A 23012-nucleotide genomic window follows, 5' to 3' on the forward strand; every position below is an offset into this window, starting at 1 on the left:
CAAAGTCAAACCTGTCTCTGTGATGTGGTGGGCATGAAAACCAGATTCAAATTTTTCAAAAATATAGTTGGCACTTAAAAAAAATAATTTAGCTGTTTGAACACCAATCTTTCCAGAATGTTGCATAAGAATGCAAGGTTGGAGATTGTCCCGAAATTGCTAAGAGCTGAAGAATCTAGATTACTTTTCTTCAGAAGGGGTTTCACCTTAGCAGTTATTAGTGCAATGGGGAAAGTACCTCTGAACAGGGAGTGATTAACAATAGCTTGCACTTCAGATATGCAATTAAAAACGGTTTTGAATAAGGTGGTGGGGATATGTTCGAGACGGCAGGTAGGAGGCTTAAGTTGTGATATAATTTTCCTGAGCATGTCTGTGTCACCCAGGGAAAATAAATCCATAGTGCCTAGTGCTTGACTAGTGATAGTGCTTGACTAGTGATAGTGCTTGACTAGTGATAGTGCTTGACTAGTGATAGTGCTTAACTAGTGATAGTGCTTGACTAGTGATAGTGCTTGACTAGTGATAGGGCTTGACTAATCCCCAGCCTAATGTTGGTTATCTCTGAAATATGCTGCCAACTCATCACATTCAAATGTGGAGGAAAATTCATATAGGTTTGTGGGGGTAGGATTTATCAGGCCATTGATGGTTGAGAAGAGCACATTCAAATTATTCTGATTAATAGTGATCAAGTTAGAAAAATTAGCCCATCTGGCATTTCTAATTGCCTTGTTATACATGCCAAGTTTCTCTCTCTGAATATCATAATGGACCTGCAACTTTGACTTTCTCCACTTCCGCTCTGCAGTTTCTCTTTAATTGATTAGTTTCCTCACTCATCAAAGGGGCTCTCTGTTTCGATGTGTCCTTTTTCAACTTTACTGGAGCTATGGCATCAATGGTTGCCTTTAATTTGCTATTAAAGTTATCACCTAAATCATCACAGGAGAAGACAGAATAGGTGGTTGAGTTTCTTAATAATGTGTTCAGTATTACCCTGTGCTATGGGCAACAAAGTTGGAAAGATACACAGTCGTGATCAGATACAGTAACATTAACAATAGAGGATATGTCAATAGAAAGCCTCATGGTAAAAACCAGGTCCAGAGTATGTCCATGGTTATGGGTGGACCCAGTAACGTGTTGGATAAAATCCATAGAGCTCAAAAGATCCATAAATGCAATGGCCTTGGAGGTAGTCTCTTTGTAAACATACATATTAAAATCACCCAACACAATGATTTTATCATAGTTCTCAAGGTCAATAGACAATAGTTCAGATAAATCAGTAAAGAAAGTGGGGCAGTACTTTGGTGGCCAATACAGAGTTATGGCCAGCACTGGTGGATGACATTACAGCATAATGCTAAAAAAAAAACAAAGTTGCCAAATGCAATGTCCTTACAGCTGAGTGCATTAGTAAAAATAGAGGCTGTCTCCCCACCCTTTTCCCCTTTTCTAATAGCGTATGAAAAGCTTCAATAAGAGCGGCACTACAGTCTGACGACAGCCACATTTCAGTGAGAAACATGCAATCATCAGAGTATGTGTCCCAAATGGCCTGCTATTCACAATATAGTGCACTACATTTGACCAGGGCCCAAAAGGGCTCTTGTCAAAAGAAGTGTACTATATAGGGGATGGGGTGCCATTTGGGACGCACCCAGGGTCCTGAGATGAGCCTGTCAGAGGGTAGATGGATGCTGGTGCTGGGCCAAACTCTGATGGACAGTTAACAGGGCATTGTGATGAGACATCAAAGATGAGTTTGTCAACAGCCTCAGTTGGATCGTAATCAAACACTAATGTCCCACTAAAGGGATATAACTGTTATTGTAACATTAGTGAAAGTGTGTAAAACGGCACAGAGCAACCACATCATTAGGTTAACCACCTCTAGTCTGACTGCTAGGGGTCTAAAAAGACATCAAGCTACCGTAATCTAGTCTCACTGTAGATAGAGTGTAAGAAGGTATAGCTAGCAAGAATGCTCTTGTCCATTCAGAAGTAAACCCAGCCATCCCCTAGAGTTTAGGCTGGACCCCCACCCCTTCCTCCTTCACAGGGGAGAGGCCACAACCATCTACCCACATACAGAGGAAGGAAATGGGGCTATCAGGACCAAACACCCCCTCAGAGCACACACCAGAAGAGGCAGAACACTTCCACGCACGCTCCAGGAGAGCAGACAGAGACAGGCTAGTAGCATCTGTAGCGTACATCAGACAGATGCTGAAATTCAGGAATGGGATGTTAAAAGAGTCAAGGCGAACCGGCAAACAAACGAACACCGCGCTGCTTCCCTGCTTCACTTACTCCCCCGAGCACCTTCAGATCATTACTCTCTACTCTAGAGCTCAGCTGACTGCACACAGACACATAGTGGAATATCACATCATTACCCTCTTCCCAGTTACACATCCACAGACACAAAGCGTAAACAAATATCTCTAATTTAATCTCAGTAAGAAGATTTTTTAAATATACGAGGAGAGGGACAGCTTGTAGTTAGACAGACAGACAGACAGGCTACTAGTTCCATCTGTTACACTGAACCGGAGGTGTAATAGTGTACTATAACTCCCCTAGCTGGGACTGCAATAAAACTCTACAATTCCGCCAGCAGAGAAGGAGGAAGAGGAGGTGGAGGAGAAGGAAGAGGAGGTGGAGGTGGATGAGGAGGAGTGGGAGGAAGAGAAGGATTAGGTGGAGAAAGAGGAGGGGGAGAGATTATTAAACACTGCTCGTCTGGAGAGGAAGAGAGGAAGTAACAGAAACCCTGTCCAGTGAAGCTGTTAGACAAGTGTTGAAGTTGCGTGTTGCGCTGTGACATCTCTCGGACATCCCACTGTGATCAGCCCTGCGCGATTAAAACATAATTTCCTGCCGCTTGGACGCTCCGTGAGAATGTCAATTAATGAGTGTGTGTGTGTGTGTGTGTGTGTGTGTGTGTGTGTGTGTGTGTGTGTGTGTGTGTGTATCAGGTCCCACGCGCAGAAAACAGCAGCCAATAAAGCATCGGCGAGCAGGTCGTTGTAATCAGTCCTAGCTATCGGTCTCTTTCTCTCCCACTCTCTCTCCTGGGGGCACATTCCTTCTCCTCACAGATTTGAAAAGTGTTTGCAACACAAGCATCGGGCCAGCTCCACCAACCACATGCCTCCTTAATCCGCTTCTAAAGTATTTATTAAAACCTCTCAAAGCCACACTGTGTTTGTTTCCAACGTTCAGCTCCCCTCGCAGTCATATTTTAGAGGCCAGTTTTCCTGTTTTTTAATGTTTTTTCAGGTACATTTTTTCATTATTTAGTTTAATTTATTAGATCTTAATTTGCGAGAGAGGGCTGTTGTTTTTTTGGGCCAAGCAGAGCTGAGATAGAGTTAGAGCAAGAGATAGAGTTAGAGAGAGAGACAGCAAGAGGGAGAGAGATACAGAAAGAGAGAGAGAGAGAGAGAGAGAGAGAGAGATACAGAGAGAGAGAGAGAGAAAAATACAGTGAGAGCATGAGGGACGGAGAGTGAGAGTGAGAGCATGAGGGACGGAGAGTGAGAGTGAGAGCGAGAGAGAGAGAGAGAGAGAGAGAGAGAGAGAGAGAGAGAGAGAGAACAGCATGATCCTAAGTAGGGAGCCCTTCTGTTCCGTCCGTTTAGTCACCCCATATTTATTCACCGAATATCACAAGAATTGTTAAACGACACCCATAGATATTCACACCATGAAGTGCTGCGCTTAGTCCCACATATGCACAGACAGCCCCATAGAGACACTAGACAGAGTGCTATGCTCAGCTCAGTCCTTTCACAGTGGAGGGAAATATTAGCATTAATAAGTCTCTAGTTGTGGTTTCTCTTTTATTTAATCAGAGGCTTTGGGGAGATCTGAGTTTCAGACAGAGTGAGGGAATAGGCTGGCTGCCATCTCATTTGCTCCTGGTGAGCCCCCATAAGCCCTGGTGACCGGCTGTGCTGTTAGGGCCCTCATATAGGCAGGGAGGTATAAATGTGTCAGTCACCTGCCTGTCTACTTGTGGCTTTCTGACACAGCCAAACACCGAGCTACCTACCAGCAACACCAGCAGCACTGAAAGGACTACAGATGTACCTGTTTTAAATAAGACAGGAAATACTGGTCCTACAAGGTCACCATCTATCTATATTATTATTCTTGTCTACAAATTGGCAGAATACTTCATATACACTATATACTGTATACACAACATTTATGTGGACACCCCTTCAAATTAGTGGACTTGGCTATTTCAGTCGCACCCTTTGCTGACAGGTGTATAAAATCTAGCACACAGCCATGTAATCTCCATAGACAAACATTGGCAGTAGAATGGCCTTACTGAAGAGCTCAGTGACTTTTAACGTGGTACTGTCATAGGATGCCACCTTTCCAGCAAGTCAGTTAGTCAAATTTCTGCCCTGCTAGGAGCTGCCCTGGTCAACTGTAAGTGCTGTTATTGTGAAGTGGAAACATCTAGGAGAAACAACGGCTCAGCCGCAAAGTGTTAGGCCACACAAGCTCACAGAACAGGACTGCCAAGTGCTGAAGCGAGTAGGGTGTAAAAATCGTCTGTCCTCGGTTGCAACACTCACTACCGAGTTCCAAACTGCCTCTGGAAGCAACGTCAGCACAATAACTGTTCGTCAGGAGCGTCATGAAATGGGTTTCCATGGACGAGCAGCCGCGCACAAGCCTATGCGCAATGCCAAGAGTCGGCTCACCGCCATTGGACTCTGGAGCAGTGGAAACGTGTTCTCTGAAGTGATGAATCACGCTTCACCATCTGGCAGTCTGACGGATGAATCTGGGTTTGGCAGATGCAGGGAGAACGCTACCTTCCCTCTTGCATAGCGCCAACTGTAAAGTTTGGTGGAGGAGGAATAATGTTCTGGGGCTATATTTCACGGTTTGGGCTAGACCCCTTAGTTCCAGTAAAGGGAAATCTTAACGCTACAGCATACAATGACATTCTAGATGATTCTGTGCTTGTTACACCCTGACCTTAGTATTCTTTGTTTTCCTTGTTATTTTGGTTAGGTCAGGGTGTGACATGGGTGATGTATGTGTTTATAGTCTTGTCTAGGGGTTTTGTATGTTTATGGGGCTGTCACCTTTCTAGGTATATTGTATGTCTATGGTTGCCTAGATTGGTTCTCAATTAGAGGCAGCTGTCTATCGTTGTCTCTGATTGGGAACCATATTTAGGCAGCCATATTCTGTGGATACTTTGTGGGTGATTGTTCCCGTGTCTGTTTCACCACACGGTACTGTTTTGTTTTTTTCACGGTTCGTTTATTGTTTTGTACTGTTTCGGTTTGTCATTAAAATCTACTATGGACACTTACCACGCTGCATTTTGGTCCGATCCCTTCAGACGAAGAGGATGAAATCAGCCGTGACAGTGCTTCCAACTTTGTGGAAAGAGTTTGGGGAAGGCCTTTCCTGTTTCAGCATGACAATGCCACCATGCACAAAGTGGGGTCCATATAGAAATGGTTTGTTGAAATCGGTGTAGAAGAACTTGACTGGCCTGCAAAGAGCCCTGACCTCAACCCCATCAAGTCAGGGCAAAGAGCCCTGACCTCAACCCCAGCAAGTCCCTGCAGCAATGTTCCAACATGTAGTGGAAGAATTCCCAGTAGAGTGGAGGCTGTTATAGCAGCAAAAGGGGGACCAACTCCATATTAATGCCCATGACTTTGGAATGAGATGTTAGACGAGCAGGTGTCTACATATCGTTGGTCATGTAGTATACATGTAAACGATATTACCAGAACGTCGTGAAAAATTGCATTCCAAATACCAATGCGTAAATACACCTGTATTTGTCCCCCTCGCGCCCCCTCACCTACACAGCTGCACCTCCTAATTCTCCATGTCGCCTAACTCGCTGCTAAGATGACAATTACACCTGATTATTAACCTCTGTCTATCACCTTCCTCACTGGGCTGAAACCACTCACACAGTCCACTCTACAATGCTCCTTCCTGTAACATTGCAGGTGGTCAGGGCGTGGAATCTGTCACTACACCAGATAAACCTCAGTCTCTCACCTTCCTTACTGAGCTGAGACCACTCTAACAACCCTGTTGTTGTGTCATTAGTGTTACCAGACACAAGTTGTCACAGGATGAGGAATATGTCACGAGAGCAGCAATCCTAACCTCAGTCACAACATTCTCCTTGCTTCACACCACACAGCTCTATGGCATGTGGTTCTACGCATTTCACCCGTAACGCTCTAACTGGACGATTGATGAGGATGGATGGAGAGATGAGACGGAAGGGAGAGCCCGTACATGTTTTATTTGGAAACAGGGTCTTTGCCAGTAATTGCCTAAAATGACTATAATAGTAATTGATGGTCTGGCTTTTCACTTTGTCTATACGAATTTCCACAATGGGTACGTAAACTCTGTCAATGTCTGGACAACTGAGACAAACACACTCTTTATCCATCAATTTAGTTTTTTTTCCGTGCGTCTGTCGTTCGTTCGTCCCCCTCCTCTTTGTTGGGTTGTGGTTGAGAGAGAGTTGAGAGAGAGGGAAGAGGTACACCTGCAATAACATCTGCTAAACATGTGTATGTGACCAATAACGTTTGATTTGAAGAGGTGGATGCATCTGCACACAAACACTCACACACTCATGCATGCACATTCATAGACAAGGAGACAGGCTCCAATTGGAGCAAGGGCTGACCCCTAACCTCTGACCCCTGACATCATCTGTCTGCGTGTTGACAGACCTGACATGTTCCCATCTCTGACATCACCACAACGAGGCAGACAGAGTCACTGACACATGGCGGGAGGACGTATGTGTTAGACATTATCACTCAGAGACAGACAGATGTCGTGGAAGTGAGAGTGTGTGTGTGTGTGTGTGTGTGTGTCTGTGCGTGCTTGACATTAGTCTGCTGTGAACACCTGTGAGACCTTATGAGACCTGTGGGGCCTGAAGGAGAGCATCAGAAGAGTAGTGAATCACGTCACTGTGCCATTGTAATGCATTAGGGATAGGGTTCAGTGTTGTAAATGTACTGTAGGGGATAGGGTTCGTTGTAATGCCTAGGGGATAGAGATCAGTGCAGTAGATATGAGGAGACACTACATTTCAGTATATAGCCTGTGGGTGACAGACTTCATTTAAATGGGGGTTGAGGATGGTATTCAGAGGATACAAGGTTCAGTGTAGTAGTTGTAACTGAGTTCAGAGCCGTGGATGAAGACCAAAAGGTTCAGGGGATATAGTGGGTACTACAAGGCTTCTTTGTCATACCTACAGGAGAGACCGAATTCAACACATGGGAATAAGGAGCCGGGTTGAGTGTGTACAGCCTAAAGGGCACAGAGTTCAGCGCAGTGGATGAAAGGGATAGGGTTCAGTGGATATAGTGAGTAGGAGAGAGTGAATAGGGAACAGAGTTCATCCCATCACATCAGTACCTGAGTCATTTCCAGATCCGGTGGCCAGGGCCGGCATGGTTCCTGCCTAGCTCAGGAATATCACAGTGGGGTTTGAGAGTGGCACCTCAATGCACAGCCACACTGCAGCAGCCGGTAGGGGTAGGGTAGAGTGTAGGGTTCTGGTCACTCCTCTCCGCTCCTGTCCTCTCCTCTGTCTAACTCCTCACTCCCAGTCTAAGCTGTCTCTTTCCAGGCATCATGCCATGGGCATCCGGTGTTCCCTGGAAGAGAGAGGAGAGAACAGAAATGTAGGCACTGCTCGTCACCTCACCGCATCCACCATCACATGCACGAATGTGTGTGTATGTTTGTATGTGTGTGTGTGTGTATGTGTGTGTATGTGTGTGTGTGTGTGTGTGTGTGTGTATGTGTGTGTGTATATGTGTGTGTGCATGGGATAGTAGGTTGTTGGACCTGGAAGAAAGTGGATGTACATATCAATGAAGGAGGTTGTTCAGCAGAGGAGAGCAAAAATGTGTTGGGCCATAAACATGAAGGGTCAACTGTGAACACACATATACACACACGCCCTATTCCAGACCTTCGTTACTCCCCCTTTCAACGGTCAGGGTAAACATAGGAAACACAATCCGGCTCACGGGTGAGAGGGAGGGGAGGGCGAGAACACCACAGAGCAGACCTGTGAAAAATCTAACGAGCGTGGTAACGCGTCGCTTCGTAAATACAACCAGTCAACTGTGAATCAATCCATCCACATACAGGGGGAAAACAGCAAGAACAAGGGGAAAAATGTCAAACATATAAAAACGTTAAGAGAAAATCATTTGCCAGTTAATCTCCCCCTTAGACGCAGCAAGGGTACACCCATCCACCCACTACCCCACTACCCCACCCCCCCAGCTCCGGCCTATAAAACACAGCGGAGGAAAAACAGCTCATGTGCTGCTAGGCTAATTGGAAGAAGATTCCCTGATATTCCCTCTATCCCTGAAAGATGTGTGTGTCCCTGTTTCAGGATTCTCCATCGAGGAAGTGGAGGATTCCAGGGATGTCAGGAGTCAGGACACCAGAGGAGGAAACACACACCTCCACACACATGCTAAATACACACACACACACACACACACACACACACACACACACACACACACACACACACACACACACACACACACACACACACACACACACACACACACACACACACACACACACACACACACACACACACACACACACACACACACACACACACACACACACAGTCTCTCTCTCTTTTTTGGACAGTATAAAGGCCTATATAACATGACCTAGATCATGAGAGATAGCTGTGCAGGTGGGAATGTGTCAGTGTGCTAACTGCAGTCAATGACTCAGAGCGCTGGGTCTGACGGGGTCAGTCAGGGAGCAGGCCTCAGAGCACATGACTTATTGACCTCTGTACTTGATCCAAACCTGTAGCGCAGCTGCAAGCTGGCATTAGACACACACACACACACACACACACACACACACACACAAGGGCTGGGGTTGTGGCGGAGTTCACTGTGAGGCCCCAGCCCCTCGCCATCCCAGTTCCTCATACGCCCCTCCTCGACCCTCCACCCCTCCTCGACATCCTCCAGCCCTGGCTGGCCTTGACTCACGCCCACACCTTGTTATTAAACGCTTTACAGCTCCGCCACACACACACTCCCCTGTATGCTCCATTTCTCCCCCTGGCCACTTCACTAGACCCTAAGGGCCCCTACCTACCATGTCCATGTCCCTCTCTCTCTCCATCAACTCCTCTCCTTCTCCTCCTATCTCCTTCCCTCGCTAACCATGCCACTCCGGTCTAGGCTACTGAATGCTTCCCCTTAGCCCAGGCAGCCATCAAAGCCGGGCTGAAAACGTAGATAACAGTGGCCAGCCAATAACATTTACCCTGAGGCTCCTACCTAACAACATGGGGCTCAATGACCCACGCTAGACTTGCCCCCTTCGAAGTCATGTGCCAACTGCCAAGCTGCAGTCACTACCGATCTACTCCACTCTCTGTTTGACCCCCCCCCACCCCTCCCTATGATACAACACAGGTAGCCCAACACAGGATGGCTTAAAGGCCACAGCCACCTCTCTGATCCTCTCTACCTCCCTCCCAGCTCCATGCCTCCTATGGTGGCAGCTGAGTTCTGACAGCTTTTGGCCCTGTGCCTGAGTTCTAGCTGGCTAGCACCGCTAACATTCAAAAGAGCTTCCAGGCAGCTCCACCATGCTCTGCTCTCTCTCTCAGGCCAACATAACTCCATCAGGAACCCTATTCAGCAGGTCCAACACACACACACTACCTCCTTTGGACCCCTGAACGGAGCCCGATGGAGCAGCACACACACTGGGTCAAAGGGTGTTGGAGCGTGCACTAACTATTCCGCCTCAGGTCTCAAGCACCTGGCTCCGCTGTGTGCTGTTCCTATGTGGCTTGGGGCTTTAGCTGTATTCTCAATGTGTTTGGGGAAGCTGCAGAATTGTTTTCGATTGAAAAAAAAACATGCAGAACTAGAGTGTTTCCCAGCACATACAGGAGCCACACACTAACACACAACCCCCAGTGGAGCAATCTGTATCCTGTACAGGAGCGAGTGCCACTTGGCTGTGGTGTAGATCACGGACGGAAGGCTTAGCCACCCTGAATGTGTATAAGCACACACACAAGTCTAGGTGTAAATCTGCAGCAATGCCAGTTCAATGGTGTCGACCGTTGCTCCAGGTGAGGCAAAAACCTGCTGTGGAAAATATCACTGCAACAAATGGGCCAGGAAAGGCCGCAGGCAATCCCGCCGGGCCCAGTCATTTAAAACATAGATGTTTAGTTCTAGCGGTTTGAACTGTAAAACAGAAAATCCAGAGGTAAAACGTGGTAAATTCACAGATCAACAGTAAAGAAGGTATCACTTTTCCGTTCTGAGGGAAAGTGTAGGACGATTCAAACCTTGCAACTCCTTTGTTACGCCTGCTAGATTTGTAGCACAGCTGTCTTTCTGCACAGGGCTTGGTTTGTGGAGACTGGAGAGTGAGAGAGCCACAGAGAGCGAGAGTGCATGTATAGACCAAACTGTCCAGTGCAATCAAAGTTCAGTGGTGTTCCACACAATAAGCCTACATACATCCCATCAAAAGCGGAAAAGAGACCAGCAGAGACCAGGTTGTGTCCCAAAATGGTACCCTATTCCCTTTGTAGTGCACTACTTTTGACCAGACATCTGGTCAAAAGTAGTGCACTACAAAGGGAATAGGGTACCATGTGGGACACAACGGGGCAGCTCAGCGACAGCAGGCGCCTCAGGCCTGGACCACAGGATCCTACAGGATCTCTCCAACAACTCTGCTACTTTGAACACAGAGGACAAAAGCGAGCTCATGTCAAAAGAATTGTCCCATGCTAAATCCGCTCTGTATTTCACAGTCACAGAGAAGGTTAAGGGACAGGGGTAGGGTTTAATCATAACAGTATGATTGGAATGACAGACAGAGCGGGACCTGGTAGGGAGATTGATCTGCCTGCAGTGCAGGTCTGCAGGAAAATCGGTTGTAGCGTCTTTTGGGAACGGCATCCCTAGGAGGAATTACAGCAATATTCCCAAATTAAGTGGGATCCATCTTTCCGTCCAGGGCCTTGGAAAGGCCAGGAAGAGTGCCGCAGCACCGTGAGCTCCTGAGACTTTTACAGTGCCCGAAAGGCCTGTAACCACTGAACTTCAAGACATAGTCCAAATCAAGATGCTAAATTCAGCCATGCCTTGGTTCGCCTCTGTACAAATCACAGAGAATCAGGTTTGAGTGTAGAGGGGGGAGGCAAAGCAACTTTGCCATGTGGAAAAGAAAAGAGCAAGGAATGAGCCCGATTGTAAGGAAAGGCATGCCTTCTACTTCTCTACTTGTCCCATGTGTAACAGACACACACAGCGCCCTGAAATGGTGCTGTCGCCATCTAGTGGCCCAATATCCAAATTCAGCCAGAATCCCCTCTACACTTACTACTACATCACAGCTGGAAGTACCTCTGGACAAGAGAAACTTCAGCAACTTACCAAACAAAGGAAGGCTTGCATCGCATGTGAGGAGACACAATGTATCTGTTTAGCCTTACTCAGTGTGAAACCTGAAGTCTGATCAGTTATTTGAAGAGAAAACAGCTCAGAGGTAAAGAGGGGGGATATGGAGGATAGAGAGGGATAGGGGATGAAGAAAGGTTGTTATTTTTCCCCTTTTCAAAAGCAGGTCCCAGCTGGAAGTCGAAGAGAAGGAGAGAGAGGGAAGGAGAGAGAGAGAAGAAGAGAGGAAGAAAAACAACAGGGTATGAAAACACACGCTCTTTCTCTGACATCAAAATAAACTCTACTATCCTCGGAGGTAAACAGATGACAGACTAGGTTAGTCCAATGTCTAATACTGAGCGAAAAACACTAGCAGTGCATCTCATTCTCTGGAACCCAACACATCCTTGGCTGCACCAAACATGAAGACGAGGTGAGAGGAAAACATGTAGTGGTCTCAAGTGAGACATGGAGAGGGTCTGTAAATGACCACCATCTTTCACAGGCAGCAGGCGTAAATGCTTCAGCATCCAGGCAGGCTCAGGCTACTCAATCCCTGGGTTGTCAGTGTAGAGTAAAGGGTAGGAGTGGAGTCAGGTGGCCCCAGGGTGCTGTTGGGAGATTGAGTTTTCTCCGTGGAGGCAATCCCACGCAGGGTCAGAGGAAGGCCAGACACTTGCCGGGAGGATTATAGGGCCACCGCGTCCCATCCATCTGTCACACAAACTCACACACATAGCCAGCGAGTGACACTGATACTGATCCTCCTTCTCCTCACATGACAGGGACCAGAGAAAACAACCCCCACTGCTCCATCTCGTCCTAGGCTGCCACAGCTTCTCCAGTTCTTAGCTCAGTGTGTGTTTGCGTGTGTGTGTGCGTGTGTGTGTGTGTGCGTGTTCGCGCTCTGGTCAAAAGTAGTGCACTATATACGGAATATGGTGCCATTGGGACGCATCCATGGGTTTGCTGTGATCCTGATAGTGTTTAATATAACACAAATCCAGTCTCATGGAATAAAGACGTTTTTTAGTGCTCTAAGATTTAGTAGCCTACGTGTCAAATGGCACCCTATTCCTTAGTGCACTACCTTTGACCAGGGCCATAGGACTGGATCATTACTACTCTGGATCATTTCTACTCTAACTTCCGAGACGCATACAAAGCCCTCCCTCGCCCTCCTTTCGGCAAATCTGACCACGACTCCATTTTGTTGCTCCCAGCCTATAGACAGAAACTAAAACAGGAAACGCCCATGCTCAGGTCTGTTCAACGCTGGTCCGACCAATCTGATTCCACACTTCAAGATTGCTTCGATCACGTGGACTGGGATATGTTCTGGATAACATCGGACAACAACATTGATGTATACGCTGATTCGGTGAGGGAGTTTATTAGCAAGTGCATCGGTGATGTTGTACCCAAAGTGACTATTAAAACCTTCTCCAACCAAAAACTGTGGATTGATGGCAGCATTCGCGCAAAACTGAAAGTGCAAACCACTGCTTTTAATCAGGGCGAGGCGACCGGAAACATGACCGAATACAAACAGTGTAGCTATTCCCTCTGCAAGGCAATCAAACAAGCTTAGCGTCAAGATAGAGACAAAGTAGAGTCGCAATTCAACGGCTCAGACACGAGACGTATGTGGCAGGGTCTACAGTCAATCACGGATTACAAAAAGAAAACCAGCTCCGTTGCGGACACATATGTCTTCCTCCCAGATAAACTAAACAACTTCTGTGCTCGCTTTGAGGACAATACAGTGCCACTGACAGGGCGCGCTACCAAAACCTGCGGGCTCTCCATCAATGCAGCCAACGTGAGTCAAACATTTAAACATGTTAAACCTCGCAAGGCTGCCGGCCCAGACGGCATCCCTAGCCACGTCCTAAGAGCATGCGCAGACCAGCTGGCTGGTGTGTTTACGGACATATTCAATCAATCCCTATCCCAGTCTGCTGTTCCCACATGCTTCAAGAGGGCCACCATTGTTCCTGTTCCCAAGAAAGCTAAGGTAACTTAGCTAAATGACTATCGCCCCGTAGCATTCACTTCCGTCATCATGAAGTGTTTTGAGAGACTAGTCAACGATAATTTCACCTCCACCCTACCTGACACCCTAAACCCACTCCAATTTGCTTACCGCCCCAATAGTTTCACAGACGACGCAATCGCAATCACACTGCACACTGCACACTGCCCTAACCCATCTAGACAAGAGGAATACCTATGTAAGAATGCTGTTACCATAGTACCACACCATAGTACCCTCCAAACTCGTCATTAAGATCGAGACCCTGGGTCTCGGCCCGCCATGTGCAACTGGGTCCTGGACTTTCTGACGGGCCGCCCCCAGGTGGTGAGGGTAGGAAACAACATCTCCACCCCGCTGATCCTCAACACTAGGGCCCCACAAGGGTGCGTTCTCGGCCCTCTCCTTTACTCCCTTTTCACCCATGTCAGCATGGCCATGCACGCCTCCAACTCAATAATCAAGTTTTCAGACGACACTAGAGACGACGCAACGGCCTACAGGGAGGAAGTGAGGGCCCTCGGAGTGTGGTGTCAGGAAAATAACCTCACACTCAACGTCAACAAAACAAAGGAGATGATTAGGAAACAGGAAACAGCAGAAGGAGCACCCCCCTATCCACATCAACGGGACAGTAGTGGAGAAGGTGGAAAGTTTTAAGTTCCTCGGCATACACATCACTGACAAACTGAAATGGTCCACCCACACAGACAGCTTGGTGAAGACCTCAGGAGGCTGAATAAATGTGGCTTGTCACCAAAAACATTCACACACTTTTACAGATGCACAACCAAGAACATCCTGTCGGACTGTATCACCACCTGTTACGGCAACTGCTCTGCCCACAATCATAAGGCTCTCCAGAGGGTAGTGAGGTCTACACAACTCATCACCGGTGTCAAACTACCTGCCCTCCAGGACACCTACACCACCCGATGTCACAGGAAGGTCAAAAAGATCATCAAGGACAACAACCACCTGAGCCACTGCCTGTTCACCTTGCTATCATCCAGAAGGCGAGGTCAGTACAGGTGCTTCAAAGCTGGGACCGAGAGACTGAAAAATAGCTTCTATCTCCAAGGCCATCAGACTGTTAAACAGCCATCACTAACATTGAGTGGCTGCTGCCAACATACTGACTCAAATCTCTAGCCACTTTAATAATAAAAAATTGGATGTAATAAATGTATCACTAGTCACTTTAAACAATGCCACTTTATATAATGTTTACATACCCTACATTACTCATCTCATATGTATATTGTACTCTATACCATCTACTGCATCTTGCCTATGCCGTTCAGCCATCGCTCATCCATATATTTATATGTACATATTCTTATTAATTCCTTTAAACTTGTGTGTATAAGGTAGTTGTTGTGAAATTGTTAGATTACTTGTTAGATATTACTGCACTATCAGAACTAGAAGCACAAGCATTACGCTACAGTCAAATTAACATCTGCTAACCATGTGTATGTGACCAACAACATTTGATTTGATTTGGGACAGACCTTAAATCTTTTTTGGAGTGCTCCAACAATTTCTTCTACCAGTAATGACGGACAGTTTTGGACGTTTTTATTGGTAAGTCCAATTTTTATAAAGCAAATCCGTCTGACCTGTGTGATGCTCTGGATAAACACCTTTGTGCCACTAATAATCAAGTTCAACCAATTTAATCCAGGTCTTAGCAGAACCATCATTAACCACCATTAAATTGATTAAACGAACCACCATTAAATTGATTAAACGAATTAGACTTTGGACAAAAACGAAACTGTTTAACTAATCAGTGCACCATCATACCAGGTAATTTATTATTTTAAACATTTTAATGCTTAAAACCAACAAAAATGGATGAATAAGATACTTGGCTACAGAAGTGCCATTTCTTATCAATCTCAGCTTCCGCCCAAAAAATGTATCTTGTGAAATGACATCAACACATACTGGAAGAGTTACTGAATAGCTAAAGTGTCTAGCTTAGCTAACAAACTAGTGATGTCGGTCGCAGTGCATGACAAGAATGACACATCGACCAACCACCAAAGTCACACCCCATTTCTGTTTGAAAATTTTGTTTGACCGTTTTTTGGGGGGTTCCAAAAATGGACTTTAAGCCACACCAATTTAGCCACCAGTCTCACACTAGCCTATAACAGGATGTGGAATGATCAATATTGCCAGATAGGAAATGCTATTGTTTCACCTAAATGTCTGAACAAATTGTAAACATAAACCCTACTTTCTACAATGGGTTTGTCAAAACAAGCATTGTGAACTCCTCCTGCACATGTACTGGATTGCTTGAACAGTGCAGAAGAGAACCTCAACCGACAGTTTTTTCTTCTTCTCATTAAGACCAGTTTGATCTAGTTTCAGGCATTTCTTTTATGCCTGCTACATTCGGTTAGGTTTGTACAAACCTTGTCTGCCTCGCCGACCTCTAAATTTAAAAAAAACTTTGAATAGCGATCTCCACTATCGTACAGAGAATGAACATGGCGGACGAGACAGACAGATTTTCCGATACTGGCAAAATCATGCATCAGGATAATTTTTATGAATACAGTTGAAGTCGGAAGTTTACGTACACCTTAGCCAAATTCATTTAAACTCAGTTGTTCACAATTCCTGACATGTAATCCTAGTAAAAATTCCCTGTCTTAGGTCAGTTAGGATCACCATTTTATTTTAAGAATGTGAAAAGTCAGAATAATAGTAGAGAGAATTATTTATTTCAGCTTTTATTTCTTTCATCACATTCCCAGTGGGTCAGAAGTTTATATACACTCAATTAGTATTTGGTAGCATTGCCTTTCAATTGTTTAACTTGGTTCAAACGTTTCAGGTAGCCTTCCACAACCTTCCCACAATAAGTTGTGTGAATTTGCTCCTGACAAGAGCTGGTGTAACTGAGCTGGTGTAACTGAGTCAGGTTTATAGGCCTCCATGCTCGCACACGCTTTTTCAGTTCTGCCACAACAAAAATTATAGAATTGAGGTCAGGGCTTTGTGATGGCCACTCCAATACCTTGACTTTGTTGTCCTTAAGCCATTTTGCCACAACTTTAGAAGTATGGTTCGAGTCATTGTCCATTTCGAAGACCCATTTGCGACCAAGCTTCAACTTCCTGGCTGATGTCTTGAGATCTTGCTTCAATATATCCACATAATTTTCCTGCCTCATGACGCCATCTATTTTGTGAAATGCACCAGTCCCTCCTGCAGCAAAGCACCCCACAACATGATGCTGCCACCCCAGTGCTTCACTGTTGGGATGGTGTTCTTCAGCTTGCAAGCCTCCCCCTTTTTCTTCCAAACATAACAATGGTCATTATGGCCAAACAGTTCTATTTTTGTTTCATCAGACCAGAGGACATTTCTCCAAAAAGTACGATCTTTGTCCTCACGTGTAGTTGCAAACTGTAGTCTGGCTTTTTAATGGCGGTTTTTGAGCAGTGGCTTCTTCCTTGCTGAGCGGCCTTTCAGGTTATGTCGATATAGCACTTGTTTTACTGTGGATATAGATACTTTTGTACTTGTTTCCTCCAGCATCTTCACAAGGTCATTTGTTGCTTTTCTGGGATTGATTTGCACTTTTCACACCAAAGTACGTTCATCTCTAGGAGACAGAACGCATGTCCTTCCTGAGCGGTATGATGACTGCGTGGTCCCATGGTGTTTATACTTGCCTATTATTGTTTGTTCAGATGAACGTGGTACATTCAGGCGTTTGCAAATTGCTCCCAAGGATGAACCAGACTTGTGGAGGTCTACCAATTTTTTGCTGATTTCTTTTGATTTTCCCATGATGTCAAGCAAAGAGGCACTGAGTTTGAAGGTAGGCCTTGAAATACATCCACAGGTACACCTCCAATTGACTCAAATGATGTAAATTAGCCTAACAGAAGCTTCTAAAGTCATTACATATTTTTATGGAATTTTCCAAACTGTTTAAAGGCACAGTCAACTTACTGTATGTAAACTTCTGACCCACTGGAATTGTGATACAGTGAATTATAAGTGAAATAATCTGTCTGTAAACAATTGTTGGAAAAATTACTTGTGTCATGCACAAAGTAGATGTCATAACCAACTTGCCAAAACTATAGTTTGTTAACAAGAAATTTGGGGAGTGGTTGAAAAACTTCAACTTTAAACTTTAACTGTATATACAAAAGACATGTCGATACAGGTAAAACAAAACAACATGAAGCTGGTTTTCTGCCTCAGTTTCAGTTTGAAGTGATTGTGCTAGCTGTGTAGTTGGCTAGCTAGCAAGAGGGAAGAGTCTGCATAGAATCATCTAGTGGGTGATTGAAAAAAATTAATTGTCTGTGTTGGGATTACAATAATTCCACTTTCTGTAAAATGGTCCGGCAGTAGGCTATAAGTGTAGCCTACAGTGTATTTCTGCTTGATGAGCATGATGATTGATCTGTTAAATTCAGCACCACGGACAACGCTATCACTGTCAGCAGCTGCGGTGCCTGCCCATAACAACCTGTCGAACAGACGACCTGAGGGCTTAGCTGGTGTCGTGTCTTTGGCTATGCCGGATTAAGTGATATGACATGCTATTCTATAAAATAATTTCTCCGTAATTAATATTACCTGATTGAGCTAATCATGTAAATGTAATTAACTAGAGAGTCGGGCACCACAAAATAATATTTATAGAGCTGTTATCTTCCGAATAAACTCTTAGAGACCCAGTAATATGACATCAATAGCAGTCAATATTAATCGTCATCTTAATTCAGTCTCATCTGAAAGTTGTAAATTCTTGGTTATCTGCACGAACCCTGAGTAACAATTTGAATCAGCAATACAAAAATTGGGTTTAATTATTTATTTACTAAATACCTAACTAATCACACAGAATTACACATATACATAATTAAATCATAACTTGATTACAAATTACGTCATAAAGGAAAACGTCCCTAGCGGGCGGAACAGATATGACAGCTTGTTACACAAAAGAAAAAGGGCTGGGTTTGAGTGAAAGAGCGGGAAGACTGAGGAACAAAGGGGAAAAGCGGTGCTATCGTAAATACAGTATCTTATGCATTCTAAATGACCGCCCATTTGGAAAAGGAAAATGCAATAAATATTTACTCTGAGCTACGCTTCGGTAGGTTGGTGGTAGATGGAAGGCCGTGTTGCCAAACCGAGTCCTTTGAAGAATGTCTCTGGTTGTCGATTGGATATGTTGCAGTAACGTCGCTGGGTGATAGACGGGATACTCTGTCTGTTCCTTCCTAACCCTCTGCTGTTGCTAACTCAATGTCTAGGAGGTATCACTTCTGTAGTGAATAAGAGTTCAAAGTTCATACCATCCGCAACCAAAGCTCACGCTGATGTTGGCTTCGTTCTGTAGTTATTATCTGAACCATTCTGACATAGGACCGTCGTCCTACATCCTCGGAACAGGAGGTTATATTGTCGTCAAGGGCTTACAGTATATATATTATTTTTTTCACCTTTATTTAACCAGGTAGGCAAGTTGAGAACCAGTTCTCATTTACAATTGCGACCTGGCCAAGATAAAGCAAAGCAGTTCGACACAAACAACAACACAGAGTTACACATGGAGTAAAACAAACATACAGTCAATAATACAGTAGAAACACGTCTATATACGATGTGAGCAAATTATGTGAGATAAGGGAGGTAAAGGCAAAACAAAGGCCATGGTGGCAAAGTAAATACAATATAGCAAGTAAAACACTGGAATGGTAGATTTGCAGTGGAAGAATGTGCAAAGTAGAAATAAAAATAATGGGGTGCAAAGAAGCAAAATAAATAAATAAATAATTAAAATAAATACAGTAGGGAAAGAGGTAGTTGTATGGGCTAAATTATAGATGGGCGTTCACAGGTGCAGTAATCTGTGAGCTGCTCTGACAGCTGATGCTTAAAGCTATTGAGGGAGATAAGTGTTTCCAGTTTCAGAGATTTTTGTAGTTCGTTCCAGTCATTGGCAGTAGAGAACTGGAAGGAGAGGCAGCCAAAGAAAGAATTGGTTTTGGGGGTGACCAGAGAGATATACCTGCTGGAGCGTGTGCTACAGGTGGGTGATGCTATGGTGACCAGTGAGCTGAGATAAGGGGGGACTTTACCTAGCAGGGTCTTGTAGATGACATGGAGCCAGTGGGTTTGGCGACGAGTATGAAGCAAGGGCCAGCCAACGAGAGCGTACAGGTCGCAATGGTGGGTAGTATATGGGGCTTTGGTGACAAAACGGATGGCACTGTGACAGACTGCATCCAATTTGTTGAGTGGGGTATCAGAGGCTATTTTGTAAATTACATCACCAAAGTCGAGGATTGGTAGGATGGTCAGTTTTACAAGGGTATGTTTGGCAGCTTGAGTGAATGATGCTTTGTTGCAAAATAGGAAGCCAATTCTATATTTAACTTTGGATTGGAGATGTTTGATGTGGGTCTGGAAGGAGAGTTTACAGTCTAACCAGACACCTAGGTTTTTGTAGTTGTCCACGTATTCTAAGTCAGAGCCGTCCAGAGTAGAGATGTTGGACAGGCGGGCAGGTACAGGCAGCGATCGGTTGAAGATATATAGGAAGGGAGAGGAGGGCGTGTTTGAAAAGTTTTATAGCCCATGTCCCGTCACAGGGGCGGGCAACTGATTTCATCCCATCACGAATAATTTCATATTCAAACATTTAAATTGAACAACAATTCCATGTGAATCCGATAATTCTGATGTGTAGACTTTCCACTGTAGAGTTTATGTCATCTTATCATTGATGAGAATGTCTCAGATGACAACCGAACTGACATCATATTCATTAAGTACCACCGCATATGTTGAATTGGTCGCATTACCAGAATATAGTTCATTTCCCCCACCTTCTGATGTACCCAGAATCTCTATGTTAACCAAGGGTTTTGCAAATGTAACATCAGTAGGGTAGAGAGAGGAAAAGGGGGGAAAGAGGTATTTATAACTGTCATAAACCTACCCCCCAGGCCAACGTCATGACACTGGCAACAATTCCAATCAAACAGCCAGTCGGTTCAAAATATAACAATGCCAATACAGTAGAACAAACAACCGGCCGGCTTGGCTGGCAACCATAGATTTGTGTAGGGACTATATTCTCGTGGAGGGATGAAATAGTATGCTATGAATACATTTTTAAATGTTTTTATTTATTTTTTAATTGGTGACCTGTTGTAGAAAATCAATTGTACACTTGAGGTTGTGTTAAACAACATTTGTAGCACAGCTGTGCTTCGGGACCGCCTCATACCGTAGATCCGCAAAGCTGTGCTAAAATAAGTCGCCCTCTCGTGTACAATTTCTTTAGTATGGCCTGAGCTCATTGATGCCCTCTCCTGGGGTGATCTGAGAGTGAACACAGCAAGTAGGATATCCACAGACAAGATCCACAGACTTCTAGTGTGTGAATGTTCAACTATCTCCAAGGTAGAAAAGAAAATACAAAACATGTATACCACACCACTCTGCCTCCATTGTCCCCCCTTTCCCTCCTCTCCTATTTCTCCTTCCCTCCTCCCCAACCTTTCTAAATCCCCCCTAAGATCCCCTTCGCCTGAAAATCTGAGCCCTGTTTGTGTGTGTGTGTGTGTGTGTGTGTGTGTGTGTGTGTGTGTGTGTGTGTGTGTGTGTGTGTGTGTGTGTGTGTGTGTGTGTGTGTGTGTGTCTGTCTGTATCTGAGTGCCGGGTTTCCCTCGGTCTCTGTCTCGTAACCCGTTGCCGCGGCAGTAACTCACGCCTCAGACGCAGGCTGTTGTTAAAGGCATGCCGTGTCATTAGTGGGCGCGTGCAGTTTTAAGAGTACACTATCTTGTTTTCACACGTGTGCACGTGCTCCCCATAAAGAGCAGACTGTGACAGACAGAGCGAGCTTCCAGTCCATAAAACACACGTCCAAATATTTGTGCTGTGATGCTGCATGGTTAGAGAGAGGAAAGGGGGAGAGATGAAGGGAGAGACGGAGAGAGAGAGAGACAGAGAGAGGAGAGAGATAGAGGGAGAGAGGGAAAAACAGAAGGAGAGACAGGGAGGGGAATAGAAAGAGCAGCTCTTGAAGGATAGAGGATGAGGGTTGGGAGGGTTTCAGGTTAAGGGTGTTTTTGTGCAGATCAGAAAGGGTATATAAATGGTCCTGAAAATGAGGGGTCCCTTCACTTCAAGTACCAATACGGGGTGGCAGTCACGAAAAAACACTGTTACAGGTTGTGTCCCAAATGGAACCATATTCCCTATATAGTGCACAAATGGGAATGGGGCGGCATTTGGGACTCGGATACAGAGTAGTAATGATCCTTTCAAATTAGATCATTCAGCAAATCAATAAAGAATATGCAGACTGAATATTAAAATACTAGGAACGGCAAAATACATGTACCTAACAATAAACACAAAACAGAGCCGCAATATGTTTCATGAATGGTATATAATTACAGCTTATTAAACTTTGGTCAAGGGAAACGCTCGCAAACTCATGCGCTTGACATTTTGAGATGGAAATATTGTTAAATATTAATACTAAAATACTCCTGGATGCCAGGACCGGGGAGCGAAACGCTGCTCTGTTTGTGGAAAATATTAAAATGAATTGTTGAAAAAAGGGTACGGTTTGCGTGTGTGTTTGTGTGTACACATTGTTGAATACCCTAGCTGTTCTCCAGAGGTATGCCAGAATGTCACCCTGTCCTGTCCTATTAGGCGAACTGCGCTGGATGAGCAGAAAGACACACACACACACACACACACACACACACACACACACACACACACACACACTATCAGGCGTAGCACCGCTGGACGAGCAGAGCAGAAGATTGAACTGTGTTTAGGAGACGTGCAAACGGCCAGACGGGAGGCTGCTGTGTGGATTGGGGTTCTTAAATTAAGACGCAGCTACAAACCAGGCCTGACCTGACACAGGAAGAAACAGGGAGAGAGAGGGAGACAGGGAGGGTTAAGGGGAGAGGGAGGGTGAGGGTGGGGGAGAGGGGGATGGAGAGAGGAGTGGAGGGAGGAGCAGATGGATTAAAGAAATGGAGGAGGTAATAAGCAACTATCATTAGAATGGTCCTGGAGGGGATGGCTGCCGGTTTACAGGCTCCTAACCAACTGTGCTATTTTGTTAGTTTTTTGCATTGTTTGTAACTTATTTTTTTAATTATTTTGTACATAATATTATTTTGTACATAATATTGCTGCTACCGTCTCTTATGACTGGCAATAACTTCTGGCCATCAGAACAGCGATTACTCACCTCGAACTGAACAAAGATCATTTTCTTTAATGAGTCCGACGCGAAGGATATACTGCTTGACTAGGGGCGGGGGTTTGTGTCTATTTGTCATCAACAGCTGGTGCGCAATGTCTAAAATTAAAGAAGTCTCGAGGTCTTGCTCGCCTGAGGTAGAGTACCTTATGGTAAGCTGTAG

The 23012-nt window shown here is 45.0% G+C and overlaps 1 protein-coding gene across 3 annotated transcripts in view; it reads right to left on the reverse strand.

Moving 5' to 3' along the window:
* Positions 1-23012, reverse strand: part of LOC139367250 (MAGUK p55 subfamily member 7-like) — a 253226-nt gene that overhangs the window by 164847 nt on the left and 65367 nt on the right. For all 3 annotated transcript variants that reach the window (XM_071105496.1, XM_071105497.1, XM_071105498.1), the window contains one exon: positions 7462-7703. In XM_071105496.1, the coding sequence (XP_070961597.1) occupies positions 7462-7498 (37 nt within the window). In that variant the 5' untranslated portion in view covers positions 7499-7703. The remainder of the gene's footprint in view (positions 1-7461; positions 7704-23012) is intronic.

Source organism: Oncorhynchus clarkii, chromosome 15, assembly GCF_045791955.1.
Source record: "Oncorhynchus clarkii lewisi isolate Uvic-CL-2024 chromosome 15, UVic_Ocla_1.0, whole genome shotgun sequence".
Taxonomy (NCBI): domain Eukaryota; kingdom Metazoa; phylum Chordata; class Actinopteri; order Salmoniformes; family Salmonidae; genus Oncorhynchus; species Oncorhynchus clarkii.